Below are 19,324 nucleotides of genomic sequence, written 5' to 3' on the forward strand. Positions count from 1 at the left end.
CAGGAGAGATTAAGGGAAAAAAAATCACAATGCAGAGCAATAGACCACTACCATTTATATAAACAAAGACACCTGCATATTCACTTATGTTCATACATGTATGGTCTGTCTCTGGAAGTATACATAGGTTTGCTGAAGTACTAGCAAGTCAAGGGTAGGAAGGGAACTTATTTTGCAGTTTTCTTATTGGCACTGTTTGCATTTTTCTTACTATAATCCATTTTACTGCTTTTTTAAAAATGCCACATTTCCTTAGTATCTTGTGTAGTCAAAAGTAGGATAGCAGTTTTTGAGGTAGTATGGATTTGAAATTCCCACAACTTCTCTTGTACCTTTTTCCCCCCATTCCTCACTGTTGCAAACAGTGAATATGTGTTTGGTTTACAACTTGGGACAGTAGTAGAAGGAATATCTGCTTTGCAGGCAGATCAGACCTATGTCTACAGGATACTGGCTTTTATGATTTGGAGTAATTTATTTAATTTTATAGAAGCCTTGAATATGTATAGCTCAGAAAATAATAAACATAGTTAAATAAGAAAATATACTTAATGAGCTGCATAGTGATAGACATATAATAGGAATTCTATAAATGATAATTATTTCTATTTTAGTTGGATAACTAAAGGACTTGTTTAAGTTTTTTTTAATTCATTTATGTTTATTTATTTTTGAGAGAGAGAGTGACATAGTGCGAGCAGAGGACGGGCAGAGAGAGAGACACACACACACACACACACAGAATCCAAAGCAGGCTCCAGGCTTTGAGCCATCAGCACAGAGCCCAATGTGGGGCTTGAGCCCATGAACAGTGAGATCATGACCTGCGCCGAAGTTGGATGATTGACTGAGCCACCCAGATGCCCCAGGACTTGTTCAGATTTTTAAATCACTGCTTTCTTAAATGTACTAAAATTGGATCGTTAACAATTGTATTTACTCTGGCATGCTTCTGTGGCAAGTACCTAATTTTGAATATCTCCTTGGCTCTTAGAGTATTTTTTTAGTGAAATAGCTTATTTTCCCTTTTTAATCCTGTAAAGTCTTTTAAGTAAAAGTAATGTTCTTTGTTTTCCTGGATGTAAATGGGAGTTTACTCTTTTATAATATTTTTGCATATGTGGGTAAATGTTTTAATATATATTATATATTGCATATATTTATCCAGCAAGGAAACCATGGTTTTAAACATGAGTCAAGTGTGTAGATTACAAGTGACAACTTGATGATAATGAAAATTTTTAAATTCCTTTTTAACATGGATATATTATTTAGATATAGGGTTTTTTAGAGTAATATTTTTTTTAATATATATATATTTTTTTTAGCTCTTTCAGTCTCACATGCCAACAAAAACAACTTGTCCATCCTCACAAGTATCTGATGATGAACAGAAAGTGAGTATATCTTTCAAATAGAGCCATATTGTACTCCACATACCTATAGGATTTCAAAATAACTGCTCAGAGACCTGACATTTTGTTTGTACCTTGAATGTAAATTAACTTTTATGTTGATTGAAATTGAAAATCAGTAATAGATTGAATAATTGTTGAATGTTTTCAGTGTCTCTTACTGATGTATGGGACTTGAAACAAACTAAAACTCTTGACTGCTTCCAGAGCATTCAGTAGGAGGACTAGCACTGCTTTTGCTGGGCATGCTTACAGAACTTGGTGGGTATAGAGAACTCCTTTAATGACAGGGTGTAGGAAGTCTCCAGGTGGACCTGCAGATGCCTTCCTGAGTGTGAGATCAAGCTCTTAATGCTTCCAACATTCTTCTAAGTGTGCCTGCATAAGAGGGATGTGTTTTAGTAATTCATATTAAAATATATATTAAAAAAGAGGGAGTATGTTTAACTTGGTGAAAGAGGTGAGTTGATGAGTTTTTAAATAGAAAATGGCAAAAACAAGCACAGGTAATTCAGTAAGATTAAATTATTTCCTTTAGTTCTGTGCCCATTAAGCCTCTTCTTGCTTTTCTCTCTTCCTTCACAAATGCTAAGTTCCCCATGGTTTTGATAAATTATAGTTTGACCACCAAACTACCATCCTTTTTATCTTTTTTCTCTCATTGGTAATAATGGTCTGCTCCATCTTTATTTTATCAACTTGCAAACTTTTAGAATTACTCTTTATCTGCCTTCTAACACATTGCTTTGCTGAAACTGCTGTCAATAGTCACTAGTAATCCTTTAGTGATGAATGCACTGAGTGGATTGCTTAGTCCTCATTTTCTCTGGTCCCTGTTCTTCGTTAAATTATGGTGACCACTGGCACATTTTTGAGAAGCTTCTGTTATTTTCATGACCTAACAGTCTTACAGCTGTAGAACGAGAAGGGATTCTACAGGCCATTTACTTCAAGTTTTATCTGATAAGCATGTGCTAATCAAGTAAAAACTCTAACAAGTATCTAATCTTGAATACTTTCATTACTGGGAAGCACAGTGTTTCTTCACTTTCTCTTTTTTTTTTTAATTTTTTAATGTTTATTTATTTATTTTAAATATTTTTTAAGGAAGTATGATTGACATATCAAAATTATATATATTTTTTAAAGTTTAAAGCTTTTTGTTTTTATTTTTTTATTTTATTATTTCTTTTAATGTGAAATTTATTTTTGAGGAAGAGAGAGAGAGAGACAGAGTGTGAGCAGGGGAGAGGCACAGAGAGAGGGAGACACAGAATCCGAAGCATTCTTCGGCTCCCAGCTCTGAGCTGTTAGCACAGAGCCCAATGCAGGGCTGGAACTCAAGAATGGCAAGATCATGACCTAAGCCGAAGTCGGACGCTTAACCTGACTGAGGCACCCAGGTGCCACTTTACTTTCTTTTTCTTAATGATAAAGATAACATACTTATGTGACTAAAAGGGATCTAAAGGGCAGAAATGAGAATATAGTATACTAGTTTTCTATTGCCCCATAACAAATTGCCGTGAATTCAGCTTCTTAAAACGACACCTATTTATTAGCTCATAGTTCTGTAGGTTATAAGACTAGGTTGGCATAGCTTGCTTCTCTGCTCAGGGTCTCACTTAAGATGTTGGCTGGCTGGGTTCTTATTTGAAGCTCCCCTTCAGACTCTTTCAGGTTGTTGGCAGAATTTAGTTTCTTGCTGGCTGGTTGCTGTCAGCTCCTAGAGAACATTCTTATGTCCTTGCCATATGCTTCTCTGTCATTCATACAACAGGGGAGAACTAATGTCAAATCAGGTTTCAAATCCCTTTCACCTGAAAGATCCCAGTGCATTTTAAGGGCTCACCTGATTAGTTCAGACCCACCAAGGATAATCTCCCTTTCTTAGATTAACTGATTTGGGACCTTAATTACATCTGCAAAATCCCTTCATAGCAGCAGATAGTTTGCTGTTGGGTTGAAAAAATAGAAGATTGTGAGTACACCAGAGGCCATGAATCCTGGGGTCCATCTTGGAATTCTACCTACCATATACAGTAACAAGTGAATCTTTCTCACCTCCACCTCCAAGACCACTCCCTCAACCTGCAAATCCATTCTCCATTAATAACCACTCTCATGGACATTTTCATCCATATTCATATATATGAGAAAATATGAAAAAAATAATACTTTTTTTTCTTAGTCAAATCACAGTAAAAAAAAAGTCACTTAGTTTTTGAGACTTAACCATGTTGTGGCATGTATCAGTAGTTTAGTATTCCGTTGTATGGATATACTACATTTTATTTACCCATTAAACAATTGTTGGATATTTGGGTTGTTTCTAGTTTTTGACTATTTGGACCAAAGCTTCCATGAACATTCATGTGTGTGGATGCATGTTTTTATTTATCTTGGATACCTTCAGTTAGGGATTTTTGGTTATGTATAGTAATGTGTATTTAACTTTATAAGAAAGTACTCAACTGTAATCCAAAGTGGCTGTACTGTTTTGCTTTTGTACCAGAAAATTTATCAGAGTTCCATTTGTTCTTCAGAATCTCTAATGCATGACATTATATGCCTGCTAAATTTTAGACATTTTAGTGGTTATTCAGTGGTATCTTACTGTAGTTTTAATTCACATTTGCCTGATAATGTTGCGCACTCTTTCATTCACTGATTGGCTATTTTGTTATCTCTGTTCATGTCTTTTACCCATTAAAAAAATAGATTGTTATTATTGAATCATATGTATTCTGAGTGTATGTGCTTTGTCATATATATATGTCATATATATAATATTTTCTTCCAGTCTGTGACTTACATATTCCTTGATGATCACAAGTTTTTAATATTGATAAGGTAGAAAAATATAAATAATAAGATTATCCCAATACCACACTTCCTGGTGATTGTAACTTTATGATTAGATAGTATAAATCCTTTAGCTTTGTTCTTTTCCATAATTGTTTTAGCTATTCTAAATCATCTGCATTTCCACATAAATTTTAGAATGATCTTGTCAGTTACTATATTGACAGCATGGAGTTGAGTCATTCTTTTATCCAATCTGGCAATTTCCTTCTTTTAACTGAAATGTTTATATATTCACTGTCCATTATGGTAGCCACTAGCCACATGTGGCTATTTAAATTTAAATTAGTTAAATAAAATGTAAAAACCAGTTCCTCAGTTGCACTAGTCCCATTTGAAGTGTTCAATATCTGCATGTGGCTGGTGGCTACCTGTTGCATAGATCAGATACAGAACACTTCCACCATTACAGGAAGTTCATTCTATCAGATACCGTTGGTTTAGATCATTTACATTTAATTTAACTATAGGTATAGCTAGGTTTAAGTCTGCCAATTTGCTGCTGTTTGTTTTCTCTTTGTCCCATTTGTTCTTTCATTTTTCTTCTTTTTCTGCCTTTTTTTTGGATTCGTTTTTTTTATTGCATTTCATCTTTACTATTGACTTCTTACCTATACCTCTTTGGTCTTTTATTTTTTTTTAAATAGTAGTTGATGTACGCTTTAATTTATTACACATATCTTCCAACAATATTATAATACTTCATGTATAATACAGAAACCTTACAACCATAACTGTCAATTCCCTCTGTTGTGTTGTCATTATCATACATTCTATTTCTCCATGATTCCAAATTCTGCAATATATTGTTGTTGCTTTAAATGGTAATATTTTCAAGAAATTAAAACGAAAAGTTATTTTACACACATTTACATGTCATTTTTTTCTTTTGTCATTTTATTGATTATTTTCTGTGGTCTTATGCTTTGCATTGTTTTTTTGTGAGAAAACTGTAGTCATTTTATGTATTATTTGTGTGTAATATGTCTCCCCACATCTGGTTGTTCATAAAATTTTTCTTTATCCTCTTGTTGAAACATTTTGTTCTGATATGGCTAGTTGTGGGTTCCTCTGGATTTTTCCTGTTTGTAGTTTGCTGAAATTCTTGGATCTCTGAGTTCATGTTTAGAATATTGGAAAAATTTCAGTCACTGTTACTAATATATTTCTTTCCATCCTCCTCCAGTCTCTCCCCATCTGTTCTATATGATACTCCAGTTACAGGTATGTTAGACCATTTGATATCATTCCACAGTTTTTGGAGCTCTATTGCAGTTTTATCTTTTCTATGAGAGACTTTTAGCTTGGAGAAATAAAGGTATTTAGCTTGGATGATAACTATTGAAGAAATCTTTCCTTCCATTGTTTGATCTGCTGTTAATATGGTTCAATAAGTTTTTTATTCAGATGTTGTATTTTTCCTTCCAGGAATTCCATTTGCTGACTTTTGTTGTTGAGAGCTTCTATATCTCTCTTGTAATTCTGTCATGTTAGCCACTATATCCATCTCTTTTTCCTGTAGAAAAAGAGTATAGTTTTCTTCTTCAGCATATTTATCATAGTTATTTTAAAGTTCTTATCAGCTGATTCAACATCTGGTTCATTTGTGGATCTCTTTCTGTGCTTTTTTCCCCCTTGACTGTGAATCACATTTTTCTACTTCTTCCTCTAGTAATTTTTTATTATATGTTAGATACTGTGGATAGTACATTGTGGAGGTGTTGGATTTTGTTTTCTTCTTCTGAAGAGTGTTGACCTTTGTTCTAGCAGGCAGTAAATTGCTAGGTTGTTGCATTGTTCATGTTGAACCTTGGTTATAGGCTTTTTTAGGGCAGGTCTATTTCAGCTGTGTATTAGGGAACATTTCTGATTTCTGGGATGTGATCCTTACTCCTAAAATGTAGTCCATATAGTTTTTCAATGGAAAGCCTGAAGTGTTTACTGAGCCCCTTTAACTTATAGACTTAAAATTTATGCTCCCCAGGATGGCATTCTTGAAAACTCTATATAGCTCCTTCCAATTTCCATCCCCCTCCCCCCTTTAGGCTCTTTGTGCTCCCCTTATACTCAAGTTCAGCAGTCAGCCTGAGTTTTAAGAGGAGTGTATTTGTAGATTTTAGTCCAAAATCTTCTTCCTTTCTGGAATTTTCTTCTTCAATTTTCAGCTGATCTACCTGCTCTTGTTTCCAACTGACTACTCAACCCAGTAAGACTACTACTTCCATCTTGAGGTCTATCTTCTTTGTGTAGCAGTGACTAGGTTGTGCCCTCGGAAAGACCTAGAAAATGTACATCTCACCCTACATGGTCTCCTGTTCCCAAAAGTCTCATTCCCTCTAGTGTCTATTGGCCTTTGGTTGCACTTCAGCAACTTGGAAGAATTGATTATAATTGTTAATTAGTAGGAACATTAGTGTGACATAAGTTTGCTGTCCCATTGCTGGGAGCTAAAACTGTATAATTTTGTATTGTACTTTATTCATGTAACATTTAAATTAAAATTTAAATTGCTAAATATTTATCATAAACATATTTAATCACTTTAAACATTCCATTTTATGAATGAATATGCCATAGTTTACATGATTATTTTCCTATTTTTTGGAAATCAAATATTCGTGATAAACAATGCTGGACTCTCATTGTATGAAGAAAATAAGAAATGCAGATGTGTTTTGAGGGTCTGGACACAGATTTCTCACAAATTTGCTTAACACATTTATATCTTGGTGAAGGTATAATGATCATAAAATCTTTAGTTTCTTTGATAAATTATATTTATCATTTGAAATGTGCTTATATCCTATTTTAGTAAAAGGTTTTTTTTTTTTTTAATTATTGCCATTGTGTTTGTTTTCTTTCAGCAAAAAAGAGAAAATACTCGTTCTTTAACTATGTCTGGCCATGTTGGTTTTGAGAGTTTGCCTGATCAGCTGGTTAATAGATCCATTCAGCAAGGCTTCTGTTTTAATATTCTCTGTGTGGGTAAGGGCCAAACTCTTCTTCTATATTATTCCTTTATATTCCTTGTGTTCTCTTCATTCTTGCAAAGAGTATGATGCTCATGTCATTAATTTGATATCATGATCGCAGATTTTTTCAGTTATTTAAATTCTATTAGTTTTTTCTTAGCTTTTCTGCTTTAAATTTTTTTTGTTCTTTAAATATTTCAGTACTTTCTTCAGAGTTCTGAGTAACTTAGCATACATACTTACTTTTATGTTCTGCTAATGACTCAGTGGACCAGCCTTTATATGTATGTCTTTCATAGACAACTCAGCCTTTGAAATGTTTGAAATATTTGGGATCCCTTGAAACCACTCTGGGAGTTCTATTTTTTTCTCATTTGTCTTAATGCACCTGTGAAGATATACCTTTGTTTCTTTCAGGGGAAACTGGAATTGGAAAATCAACATTGATTGACACACTGTTTAATACTAATTTTGCAGACCATGAATCCTCACATTTTTTCCCACATGTTAGACTTAAAGCTCAGACATATGAACTCCATGAAAGTAATGTTCGATTGAAATTGACCATTGTGAATACAGTAGGATTTGGTGACCAAATAAACAAAGAAGAAAGGTATGTGTTTTCTTATTGTAATGAAATAAGTTTTTTCTTATTTTAAGACAATTGTCTGAGGTGCGTGCATTAATCATCTGACTTCGGCTCAGGTCATAATCTCACAGTTTGCAAGTTAAAGCCCTGTGTCAGGCTCTGTGCTGACAGCTGAGTGCCTGGAGCCTGCTTCAGATTCTGTGTCTCCCTCTCTCTGTGCCATTCCCCCACTCACGCTCTATCTTTCTCTCTTAAAAATTAGTAAAAACATTAAAAAAAAAAGACATTTGTCTTGTGCCATGATTTGGTTTTCTACTATGGAAATTCAAACCCTTCCTCCCAGACTTTAATTTTTTTAATAATTCAGCTATATTTTGTTCTTAACAAATTGACATTTTCTATCCAGTTTAATTTTTTTAGAATAATTTGAATCACATTATTGAAATGTGTATTTCAGCAAAAATTATTTTAATTATTCATATGCCAATTTGGTATATAATAAGTGATTTGTACTAATTTTCAGGCAGGAAATTATTTTGTTGAGGGTAAAATAACAAGACATACAGTGGCAGATATATAATGGCCCAATCCATGGTGCTTGAATTTTTTGTGTGTGAAATTCTAACCAAATCAGCCAGGTACATTATTAAGCATTGCAGGAAAGGTCTGATATAAATAAATTATTACTTATATTTTATAGGATATCATTATTTCTCCTATGATACTATAAAGAATGATTATAGAATCTATATGAAATTTAAAGTATGAAATAGGGAAATAGATTGGAGTAAAGCAATAACATTTTGTTCTCTTTCCTTTTCAAAATGCATATATTTTCATTATTAGAGGTAATTTTTTAGTTTCCTAAAGTTTGCTTGAGAGGAGAAATATTTTGCATAATTGGCTCCCTTTATGTGACTTATGTTAGCCTATCAGCACATTTATGTGGGTTTTCTAGAGGAAGAAGATTAGTGGTAGAGTCAAAGGCCTGTGACATGTTGCTTTAAATCTTCATAATTTTTTTATAATTTTCTATGTAGACATCTTATACAGCTTTATTCAAATTTATTCTTAAATATTTGGCATTTTAATGCTTTCATAGATGATATCTTTTAGAAATACTTCACTTTCTATTTGGTGTATAGAAATATAATCGATTTTGCATATAGGGACATTTGTAAATTCTCTGATTAATTCCAAAAATTCATCTCTAAATTTGTGTAGATTTTCTATGTATGTAATGTGTAATCTCCAAATAATGACATTTATATATCTTTTTTTTCAGTTTTTTTTGTTCCTTTTAAAATAAATTTTATTGATGTATAATTTATATAGCATAAATAAAATGCACTGACTTTTTTAAGTGTACAATTCAGTTAATTTTTACACATACATGGTTTCATAACCACCACCAGGACTATAATATAGGATATATCTATAGTCTTGGGTTCTTTCCTCAGACATATATGCAGATTAGTGCTTCACCAAAGACTGGAGGGAACTGCTGTCCAGATCATTAGCACTTTTGTTGGTGCAGCTGTCTTCTGTTTAGTGTTTTTGCCTACAAATTTTATTTGCCTTGGCCTCCCTGAACTCCTGTTTCTGTCTCCTCAACTTGGTGAGCCCACCAGGCTCTGGCTCTCTTGTGCTGTGCCCTGGAAACTTATATCCAGGGAGTAAGCTGAGGGAATTATAAAGTTTTTCTCATTTATTTCCCTTCTGAATGAACACAGTTTTATACGGTGTGTTGTCCCATGTCTTGAGAGCCTTTTTCGTGTATTTTATCCAAGTTTCTAATTGTTTAGGGTGGGAGAGTAAATCCAGTCCCAGTTACTTCATCATGGCTGCAGAGAGTTTTTATTTTTTTTTCTTCCATTTTTAAAACCTGACTGCACTGGATAGAATGTACAGTATTATATTGGATAGCCAGTAGTATTAGTGGGTATCTTTGCCTTGTCCTGATGCAAAGGGAAAGCTTGATTTTTACCACGTATTATGCTTCCCTGCTTTTTTAAATATTTTAGTTGTAGTAAGGAAGTTTCATTGTATTACTGGTAAGGGCTTTTTTTTCTCATGAATAAATATTATCAGATATTATTTTGTTTATTCATTCTGTAGAAAAGAATTTACTTTCTCTTGTTTAATCTGTAGCAAGGTGAATTTTAGTAACTGATTTTTCATTGGTAAATTAGCCTTGAAATCTTAAATACCATTTTGCATACTTAAGATTATAAATTATTTTACCGATGTTTGTTTTTTTACTTTGGGTCTTATTCATTGTGTTTTTTTTTTCTCATATGCTTGGTTATTTTTTATTGTAGGTATCATGGTCTTTGAAAAATTATTTGCAGAGATACTTTGAGGTCTAAGATGAAGATGCCTTCCTTTGAACAGATTTAGATTTGCTTATGTTATGCCCCTGTGGCATTAATACTCTGAGGATCCTTAAATCCGTTTCATGGCTAGAGGTTTTCAGTATCAAAGAGGCTGTGAACCTGGGCTGTGGATATATGTGAGGGCAGACCCTGTGGCCTCAAGTTCTCAAAGACTTTTTTTCTTCTTTCCTTTTATTTTCCCTACTTCATTTACTGCCAGGGCAACCTTCCCTGCAACAACTTGGGGGGAGAGGAGGAATTGTAGGTTAACTTCTAGTTCATTCTTAACCCTGAGGGTGTAGGCTCTCAGGATCTCAGCTCAATGTGGGGAGGCAGTCTCTTAATAGATTGCCACTTTGTGTGGGTCCTGGGCTTTGATTTCTTCTTTCTTGTCCTGTGAGTCCTTCAGAACTAAAGCTCAAGAACTAGATTGACAAGTGACCTCAGGACAAAACTAGCACTGATGCTTTTAGTGCAGGGGTTAGTAAAATTTTTCTGCAAAGTGCCAGATAGTCAATATTCCAGACTTTGCGGGACATATGGTCTCTGTCCAAACTACTCAACTCAGCCACATTAACACAAAAGCAGCCATAGGCATTACATATACCAGTGAACAGGGCTGTGTTTCAGTGAAACTTATAATATACAAGCATCGTCTGGACTTGGCCCATTTACTACCTCTCCTCTAAGTCCTCTGCTCACCTCTCTCAGGTTCCACTCTCTTCAATTTTGACCTGGTTAATTCCTTACCATTTTATGAATATTTGGAAGTTTTCAAGGAGGTTATTTTTGTATTTTAAGCCATTGTCTTTTGTTTCACTGGAAGAATGAGTATGCAGTGTATTGGAAATGGAAACCTAAAGCAAATTACTATGGAAGAACACCTAATGGTAGACTATTTAGCAGAAAATGTTTTGGTTTACATTTTGACAAGCATAACGCAACACAGTCAGGTAGAGGACCATTTATGGCTATTAGGGCATAAAATAGGTCATATTACTCATCTCCTTCAAGTCATTAATAAAAGCTTTGGATTTTTTTATGTTAAATATGTATTTAACAAATTAATTTTTAGTATTTTATTATTTGGGGGAGGAAATCATGTTGCGTCACATTTAGACAAGTTTTCCAAGTGTAGTGTTCCTGATAGTGAATACTGGTGTTCCTAGTAGTCTCTCTGATAATGTTCAAAGTATTGTACTAAGTGTTGTGGAGAACATAGAAGATACTGTCTCTGTCCTCACATTGTTTACCATCTGTGTGGGAAGAACAAGGTATTCTATGAGATTAAAAGAGGTGATGATCCTAAAGGACTAAAAACGTCAGGCAACTTCATGGAAGAATTCAGTTCTGTGCACATGTATTGAGTATCTCAGCTGTATGAAGTACCACTCCATTTGCACTACAAAGATAATTAATAAGGTATCCAGGGAATTTGACAGAGGAACTATTTGCTGTTATTTTCACTTGGAAACCCAGATTTACTTAACTAGAATGGTTAAGAGTAGAAAGTTGAGTTGAGTAGACAGTGATTTAGCATATCAGAATGAAGTGGAACAGTCACAAACTAATGTGAATGCTGGTGCACATGCAACGTAATATGATTTGCATCTTGAAGGATGCATAGAATGAAATAGCTAGAGGAGAATTTATTTGGGCAAGGACTCAGCATAGAGTATGATGCGCTTTTAGAATTAAAAATAAAATTATGCCTGCATTACTGGTTACGTTCATTTTATATATGCATTTCCTCCTTATTATGTTGCTATTCTTCATGCCTTATGGGTCTTATTTAAGAAGGAAGAAATCATAGAATTTGACTTAGATATCTTTTAAGGTATTAGTACTCATACCTTTTATCAGTCAAATAATGTGTCATGTCCAGTTTGGTTATAGTTAGATGCCTGTCCTCATTCAGCAGTCTGGCAAGTGTGGGAATCCTTGTCAGACGTGCAGTGTGCAAATGAAGGTGAGAGTGAGTCTGTATATTCATTCTATTTCTGTAAAGCACAGGGTATACTGATGGTTTTAAAGTACTACCTTTGTATATGCATGTTCTGCACAATTTGTTTTATTACTAAAGTTCTCTGTTTAGCATAGATAGTAGCTGTTTATTAATTGGTGAAAATACACATCTTACACTTGAGAATTACATAAATATTACGGTAGCATGAATATGCTGTATTAAATATTTAAATGTTAATTTTTTCAGCTACCAACCAGTAGTTGACTACATAGATGCTCAGTTTGAGGCCTATCTCCAAGAAGAGCTAAAGATCAAGCGTTCTCTCTTTAATTACCACGATTCTCGCATCCATGTGTGCCTCTACTTCATCTCACCTACAGGTCACTCTCTGAAGACACTGGATCTCTTAACAATGAAGAGCCTTGACAGCAAGGTGGGCTTAGAAAAGGAATCAGCTTATGCTTTAATATTTATTTTGAACTATTAAAATATCTTTGTGATATGTATATATATCTTAACTTTTATTCTGTGCATTTTAAAAACATTTGATAAATTTCAATCTTAGGTTATTTTCCAGGGAAATTCAATTTGGAAGATGAACTGCAAAGAAAAATATGTTAACATAAAACTTTAGTCCTTTTTTTAGTGATTAAATTGCATGCCAGAATTTGACACTGATTTTACTTAATGATGCTATTGAGAAGAAGTTCATTGACAAAGGTTGAGATCTAATGTTTCATCATGTGTTATAGTAATTATGTTTTAATTTGAACCATACCAAGAAAAGCTAGTTTTGAACATCTGAGCAAAGAAGTGGTATATAAATTCAGGGAGCTATAAAAATAATATCCACAAATTAACTCACTTTGGGGTTTTTTTAATTCATTTTTTTTAATCTGCGTAGAAGATGGTTGAAGACTACTATCTTATTCTAAAAAAACTCCAGAGTTTTCCCATAACCTTTGATGGTGTGAGAAATGCAGTTTTCATTATCCTGCCTAATGATTTTATGAAATAGGATTCAGGGAAAAGGGCATTCTGTCCAGTACTACTCTCTATGTAGAAATCCGTGTGGAAAGCATAAAGCTGCCAGTGAGGTCATGGTACATAGATTGATTGATTTTTGACTAGTTGCACAGTCCCCTGGATTTAGCAAAAATTTGATGAAGCTTACATGATAGTCTATTCATCTGATTAGATGTTGTAACCATTTACCCAGTATTTTAATAGTTGAGTCTGATTATATGGAAACTCATAAAATCAAGCATGTGCCAGTTTGTCTTAGCTAGACAGAAGCAACATGATGTAATCTGTATAAACATTATAGAATTTGGTGTCAGTAGAGGCCGGTTTTAAATACTGGGTCTGTCCCTTAATAGCTTTGTGGTTTTTGGCAAGTTTGTTTAGCCCCCTGAGTCTCAGTTTCCTCACCTCTAAAATAAAAATTTAAGGAGAAAAATACCTACCTCAAGGGACAGATGTGAGGGTTAATTAAACTGATATCTTGTCTTTTATTCCTAAGCTTGACATGGAAAGTTATCTTATGCAAACAGTGTAAAATCTCTTTCCCTCCCAGCGACATACAAATAAATGGATATGTAGCATTCAGTCTGTGATATACCCTCCCAGTCTAATTAGAGTGATATTCTTGGCTAGGAATGTCTGAGGTACTCCCCCAACTATATTACTCATAGCATGCCCCACAGATATCCTTCCCAGGACCAGTGTCATGGCTGAGCCGGCCCTTATAGCTCTTTTACTATGATTTCAGGATGCACTTCAGCCAGATACCATCAGGGAACTTTGAAGAACAAGATCTATTACTCACAGGTCCTGGAGGGTACACAACATGTAGGAGGGCCACACAATAAAGTTGACAGTGAACCTGGGCTCTGCTTTTATTAGGGTTTAGGGTCGGGTGTCTAGGGTTTTGCGGGTTCACTCCTGGCAAATTTAAAGGATAAGAGTGGAATTAGGGCACGGGGAGGGAGAAGTGGGCTCACTCAAGTGGTCAGTTACCTGGGTAAGTCACCCAGGTTTTCTAAAAGGGGAGCTTCATGGGTGGGGGTGGCTTTGTGCTTTATTCAGTTTTGCTAGTAGCTGTGTCATACACTTGGCAATATGTTTATTCAACATGGATGTCTTTGAAATGAGTATCTTGGCAATCAAAAGCTTAACGTTAGGCACTTACATTAGAGCATGCTTCTGCTATTTACTGTGGAAGCAATTATAAGTTATTAACTTGGCATAATTTATTGACAATCTAAGTATACAATATTGAAACCAAGAACTTGGCATCAAATTTTTATGTACTTTGATTAATTTAGCATGAAAGCTGTTTGCCCATAATTGCTGGAAAGTTTTCATGGGTAGATGAAAAAATCTTTATCTTCTGTGGAGCATATTAAGACTAATAAATCTGAATATACATAGTAAGTCACTGTGAAATTGGAGAAGAGCAAGAAATTTACAAATAGAGTACGAATTATGACTTTTACTTTTCATTCTGAAAATTACATTGATATCTCACTCTCTTGATACATATGATTAGTTAGCCTGAAGTTTTTCTCTAAAACCAACTAAATAACCAAAAAACAAAAACCCTACAAACCCTTAGATTTGTGGAGACATTAGTCTTTTGTGGGACTAATGTTGTAAAGTTAGTCCGTCTTCACAACCCCAGATTTCTTCCTCTTTGGCCAGTGATAGGGCTTTAATGCTAAGAGTGTTATTCCTTTGAGTCATGAAAACTTTCAGTTAATATTCATAAAATTTCCTTCCTTCAACATCTAGGTAGGAGTCTCTAACAACAGGGTTCAGATAGGATGTATTGATTGGGGAGAGGACCTGCTGAAATGAGGGGCGGAAGGAGAAACTCACCTGCTTCATAGTTTTGCCAAGGGATCAATTACTCTTATTATTTAGTGCTTAGATTATTAAGAAATAAAAAATTCTTAGTGAATTAAGCAGATGATCTCAGCTTCCTGCTTACATTTTGTATGTGATAGAATTATAAGAGACGTTGAAAAAGAAAATGTAAAATTTATAACCCTAAATTCAGGTGTAAGATTAATCTTATAAGAACTCTGCATTTTAAAAGGAGTTACTATTAAGGCCAGCATCTGTAGGAATGATTGTATAGGGGAATATGGTGACAATGACAAGCCAGAGATTTTCTAGGTTAGGAGTTGGCAAGCTTTTTCTATGAAGGGCCAAGTAGTAAATAATATTTTAGGCTTTACAGGCCATATGGTCTCTGAGTTAATTGCTCATTTCTGCTATTGTAGCATGAAAGTGGTCATGGATAATATGTAAATGAGTGAGCCTGGCTGTGTTCCAGTAAATCTTTCTTTATATCAACAGGCAATGAGCTGGACCATAGTTTGTTCATCTGATTTAGGTTAAAAGTTTGTCGAGACTGAGTGGTTTTGAATGCAAAAAACATAGAATTAAAAAAATAAATCCTCAATTGTGAGATTTTGTTTTTTCTTTATTGTTGGTAGGTGAACATTATACCAGTGATTGCCAAAGCAGATATAATTTCTAAAGCTGAATTACAGAAGTTTAAGATCAAGCTCATGAGTGAATTGGTTAGCAGTGGTGTCCAGATATACCAATTCCCAACAGATGATGAAACTATTGCTAAAATCAATGCTTCAATGAATGTAAGCTCCTAGTTGAATGTTAATTCTGTTTTACATGTGAAAAGAGTAATGTATAAATGACATTCCTACTAACACACTTTCACTTGCGTCTTCTCAAAAGACTTCACACAAGGTGAATTTTCAAATGTTCAGTATAGAAAAATGTTTTATTTTCTAGAGTTGGGAAAAATATAAAGAGAATATATTTTTGAGCATATTTTCTTTTCTCTACTTTTACCTAAATAGAATGATACATTAGCGAGGCTAGGGTTCTCCTTTTGTGGCACTATACTTCCTAATTGCCTTAGGAAGATGCCTTTCTATCCTGTCTTTAAAAACATGTGAAGTCTTTATACTCTCCCTTGGAATGCTTTAGAATCTTAAAACCTTTAATGATATGTTTCTAATCTGGTATTTAAGCTCATTCTCCCTTATGGTGTTACATGTACATATTAAACATTCATATAACTTTTAATTTAATATAACCAAATGTGGCTAATTTCTTTGTGTTACTTTCTCCAAGCTACTAAATTTCTTACATATCTGGTTATATTTTGAAGGGTCATGGGTTTTGGAGTTATATAGACTTAACCATATGTTCTTCTGGGAGTTATTAACCTCCCTGAGACTGTTAACTTACCTACAAAATTGGGTTAATACCTATTGTATGTGTTGTTGTGAGGAGACAGTCCTTGTTCACTGCCTAACACATTGACATTCAGTAACCCTGCAGGCTATTTCTCCTTTTCCTTTTCTGATTTTTCATTCAGATACTTTAAATATATAAAAAGCTGACTATGTAAATGAAGTGATCTCAATACCTATGTGTTATATTGTCTTCCAATCCAATTTTATTTTTTGTGCCCACTTGGAATAATTTTCCAGAAAGGCCCAATTAAGACACTGTCAGTTATTAAATATTAAACAAAACACTTAATACGTTTTATATTAGACTTTTCCCCTGTATTAATCCTCAGTTTCAGATAGACCAGTCTATTCACCGTTTCCTAAATCTAACTATTTATGTCTTTGTTCAAAATCTTCCCCTTGCCAAAGTTAGTTCTTACTCTCCTTGATCCATCTCTGGTTTAGGTTGTATCTTCTTGCTTACAATAATCCCTCACTCTTCTAAGTTTATGTAGCATTTATTGCATTTAGCATTAGTTTTGGACTTAAATATTGCTTCATATTATCATATATCTGTGCACACACTAAATATAGACATATGTTTTAGTTATGTATTTTGTGTGTGTGTGAGTATATGTACTTGTGCAATTTCCTAAACATTGTTTTTTAGAACCAAGATAATGTTGAGGGAAATTATACTAATACTAGAATTTTTTTTTGTATTCCTATTACGTAATACCTTGCATGTGGGGGATGCTCAATAAATAATTTTCTTTATAGGGCCTAAAATTTACTCTTAGAGAAAAATTGGCACATATTCACTGCCAAGTTTTAAAATTGGAGGCATAGCAGGTCATTTGATTTTAATAACTTCATTATTTAGTAAATTTTCTCTAATCTGTTATTTTTATAAAACTTGTTTTAGTTAGGCATTTATCACAGTAATATGAGATATGATTGATATCATGGTTCCTTTCCAGGGACATTTGCCATTTGCTGTTGTAGGAAGTATGGATGAGGTAAAAATTGGAAATAAGATGGTCAAAGCTCGCCAATACCCTTGGGGTGTTGTACAAGGTAAATGAGATGAATGATGACTAGGAATATGTATGTCACCTAACAGTCTGAAAGTAGCATTCAGTATATTCTGAGGTATTATTTATTTTGGGTTATGATTTGTTTATCAGGAGTGTGGAATGTGTTTTATTTTAGCCAACTCTGTAGAGGCTGGCAGAGCTTCTCTATTTTCTGCATGATCCCACACACATTTCGTGTCTGGTGTGCCAAGACATTCAGATGGTAGAAAGCACTGGTCAGGTCCTTTGAACAGAATTTGAGGGTAAACACTAGTGTTTGAACATGATACATAAACTAATTACTAGGTAATTCTAGGCACAGTAAACCATCTTGTACATTTACATATTTTCACTCATCAAAGTATTACTATTTCTAAAACAAATGAGTCAGGCAATTAAGAAACTTTAGGATTTATCTAGCATTATAATGAATAAGTAATTAGTACTATCTGGTTCATTTACTTGTGGTGCTAATTAATGGGGAATGGATTACCTCTACTAGTACTGATTTCCCAGTGCTGCTTTTTTAAATTGACAAATTTGTAATTAATAAAAATATTGACAAAACTTAACATTTTTAATGTGTAAAAAAATATACAAATAGTAATTGTACTTAAAACTATTCGTTTCAGTAACACATTTATTTGTAGTCTTTGAGCCACTGTAAACAGATGAAGGACCATGTAAGGAGGACTCAGTGTATTTATTCATTAATTCTGTATCGTGTCAAACATAGCATCATAAATGTGACATTGTATAAAAAGAATTTGATAATTATAGCATGTATAGGTGGTATCTTGAGTACTTTGAAGTTTTAGTATAATAATGTTATAGACTCTTTTTAAGCACTTTGTGAAATGTCCTGAGGATGGTTTTGTAAATTGCTAACAAAATATTAGTGAAATAACTGGAGCATATGGTAACATAACGTAATGTATTTCTTTCCTGTGTATCTATTGCCTACTAAATTTAAAGCAATCTCCCAGTCTGTTAATTTACATGCCTGTAATTCAGTGTATATATTTCAAGAGTTTCTTCCTTGGTTATTTATATAAAATAGTTGTAGGTAACTGATCATTTTACTGTTATTTCAAATGTGTTTTTTATACATTCATTCATTCAACAAATGCTAACTGTGTGCCAGGAATTAAAAATTGGTGTTGCTATTTTCTTGTTTTTCGGACTAGTGGAAAATGAAAACCACTCTGACTTTGTAAAGCTCCGAGAAATGCTTATTTGTACAAACATGGAGGATCTGCGAGAACAGACCCATACTAGGCATTATGAACTTTACAGGCGTTGCAAACTGGAGGAAATGGGCTTTACAGATGTGGGTCCAGAGAATAAGCCGCTCAGGTAAGGGGGGGGATTTCTCTGAGAAGCCAACCAAAGAGGAAGTTAGAACTATACTATGTTATATATCCAGGATGTTGGAGAATGTGGTTTTCAGAAATCAGGCAAACCATGAAGTAGAATCATTTCCTAATGATTAATTATGGTGCTTCTCAGATTAGTTGAGGCCTTCTTGCTTTTCAAGGGTCTCTAAGACCTCATCTGACTTGAAGTGTTTAAGAAAGAACATGGGGCAAAAGCCCACTATCTCAGTACATGCTGAAATGAATAACTAAAGGAAAGAACTCTCATTATTTGGTTCTGTGTTTGTATTTTTCTGAAAAAGATGAAAGTATATTTATCCTTTCTTCTAAAAGAAAGTTAGAATGTGCATCATAGTAAAACAAACAAAAAAAAAAACCACTTGGTTTTCCTCCTGATGAAAGTTTGGAATGACTTAAAC

The 19,324-nt window shown here is 33.9% G+C and overlaps 1 protein-coding gene across 6 annotated transcripts in view; it reads left to right on the forward strand.

Annotated features, from left to right (window-relative positions):
* The window catches only part of SEPTIN10 (septin 10), a 66,873-nt gene that overhangs the window by 26,241 nt on the left and 21,308 nt on the right, over positions 1–19,324 (forward strand). For all 6 annotated transcript variants that reach the window (XM_053890487.1, XM_019434601.2, XM_019434605.2 and 3 more), the window contains 7 exons: positions 1,329–1,397; positions 7,145–7,265; positions 7,670–7,865; positions 12,429–12,615; positions 15,686–15,847; positions 17,434–17,530; positions 18,717–18,885. In XM_053890487.1, the coding sequence (XP_053746462.1) occupies positions 1,329–1,397; positions 7,145–7,265; positions 7,670–7,865; positions 12,429–12,615; positions 15,686–15,847; positions 17,434–17,530; positions 18,717–18,885 (1,001 nt within the window). The remainder of the gene's footprint in view (positions 1–1,328; positions 1,398–7,144; positions 7,266–7,669; positions 7,866–12,428; positions 12,616–15,685; positions 15,848–17,433; positions 17,531–18,716; positions 18,886–19,324) is intronic.

Source organism: Panthera pardus, unplaced genomic scaffold (genome assembly GCF_024362965.1).
Source record: "Panthera pardus isolate Hobbes unplaced genomic scaffold, ASM2436296v1 HiC_scaffold_25, whole genome shotgun sequence".
Lineage (NCBI taxonomy): Eukaryota > Metazoa > Chordata > Mammalia > Carnivora > Felidae > Panthera > Panthera pardus.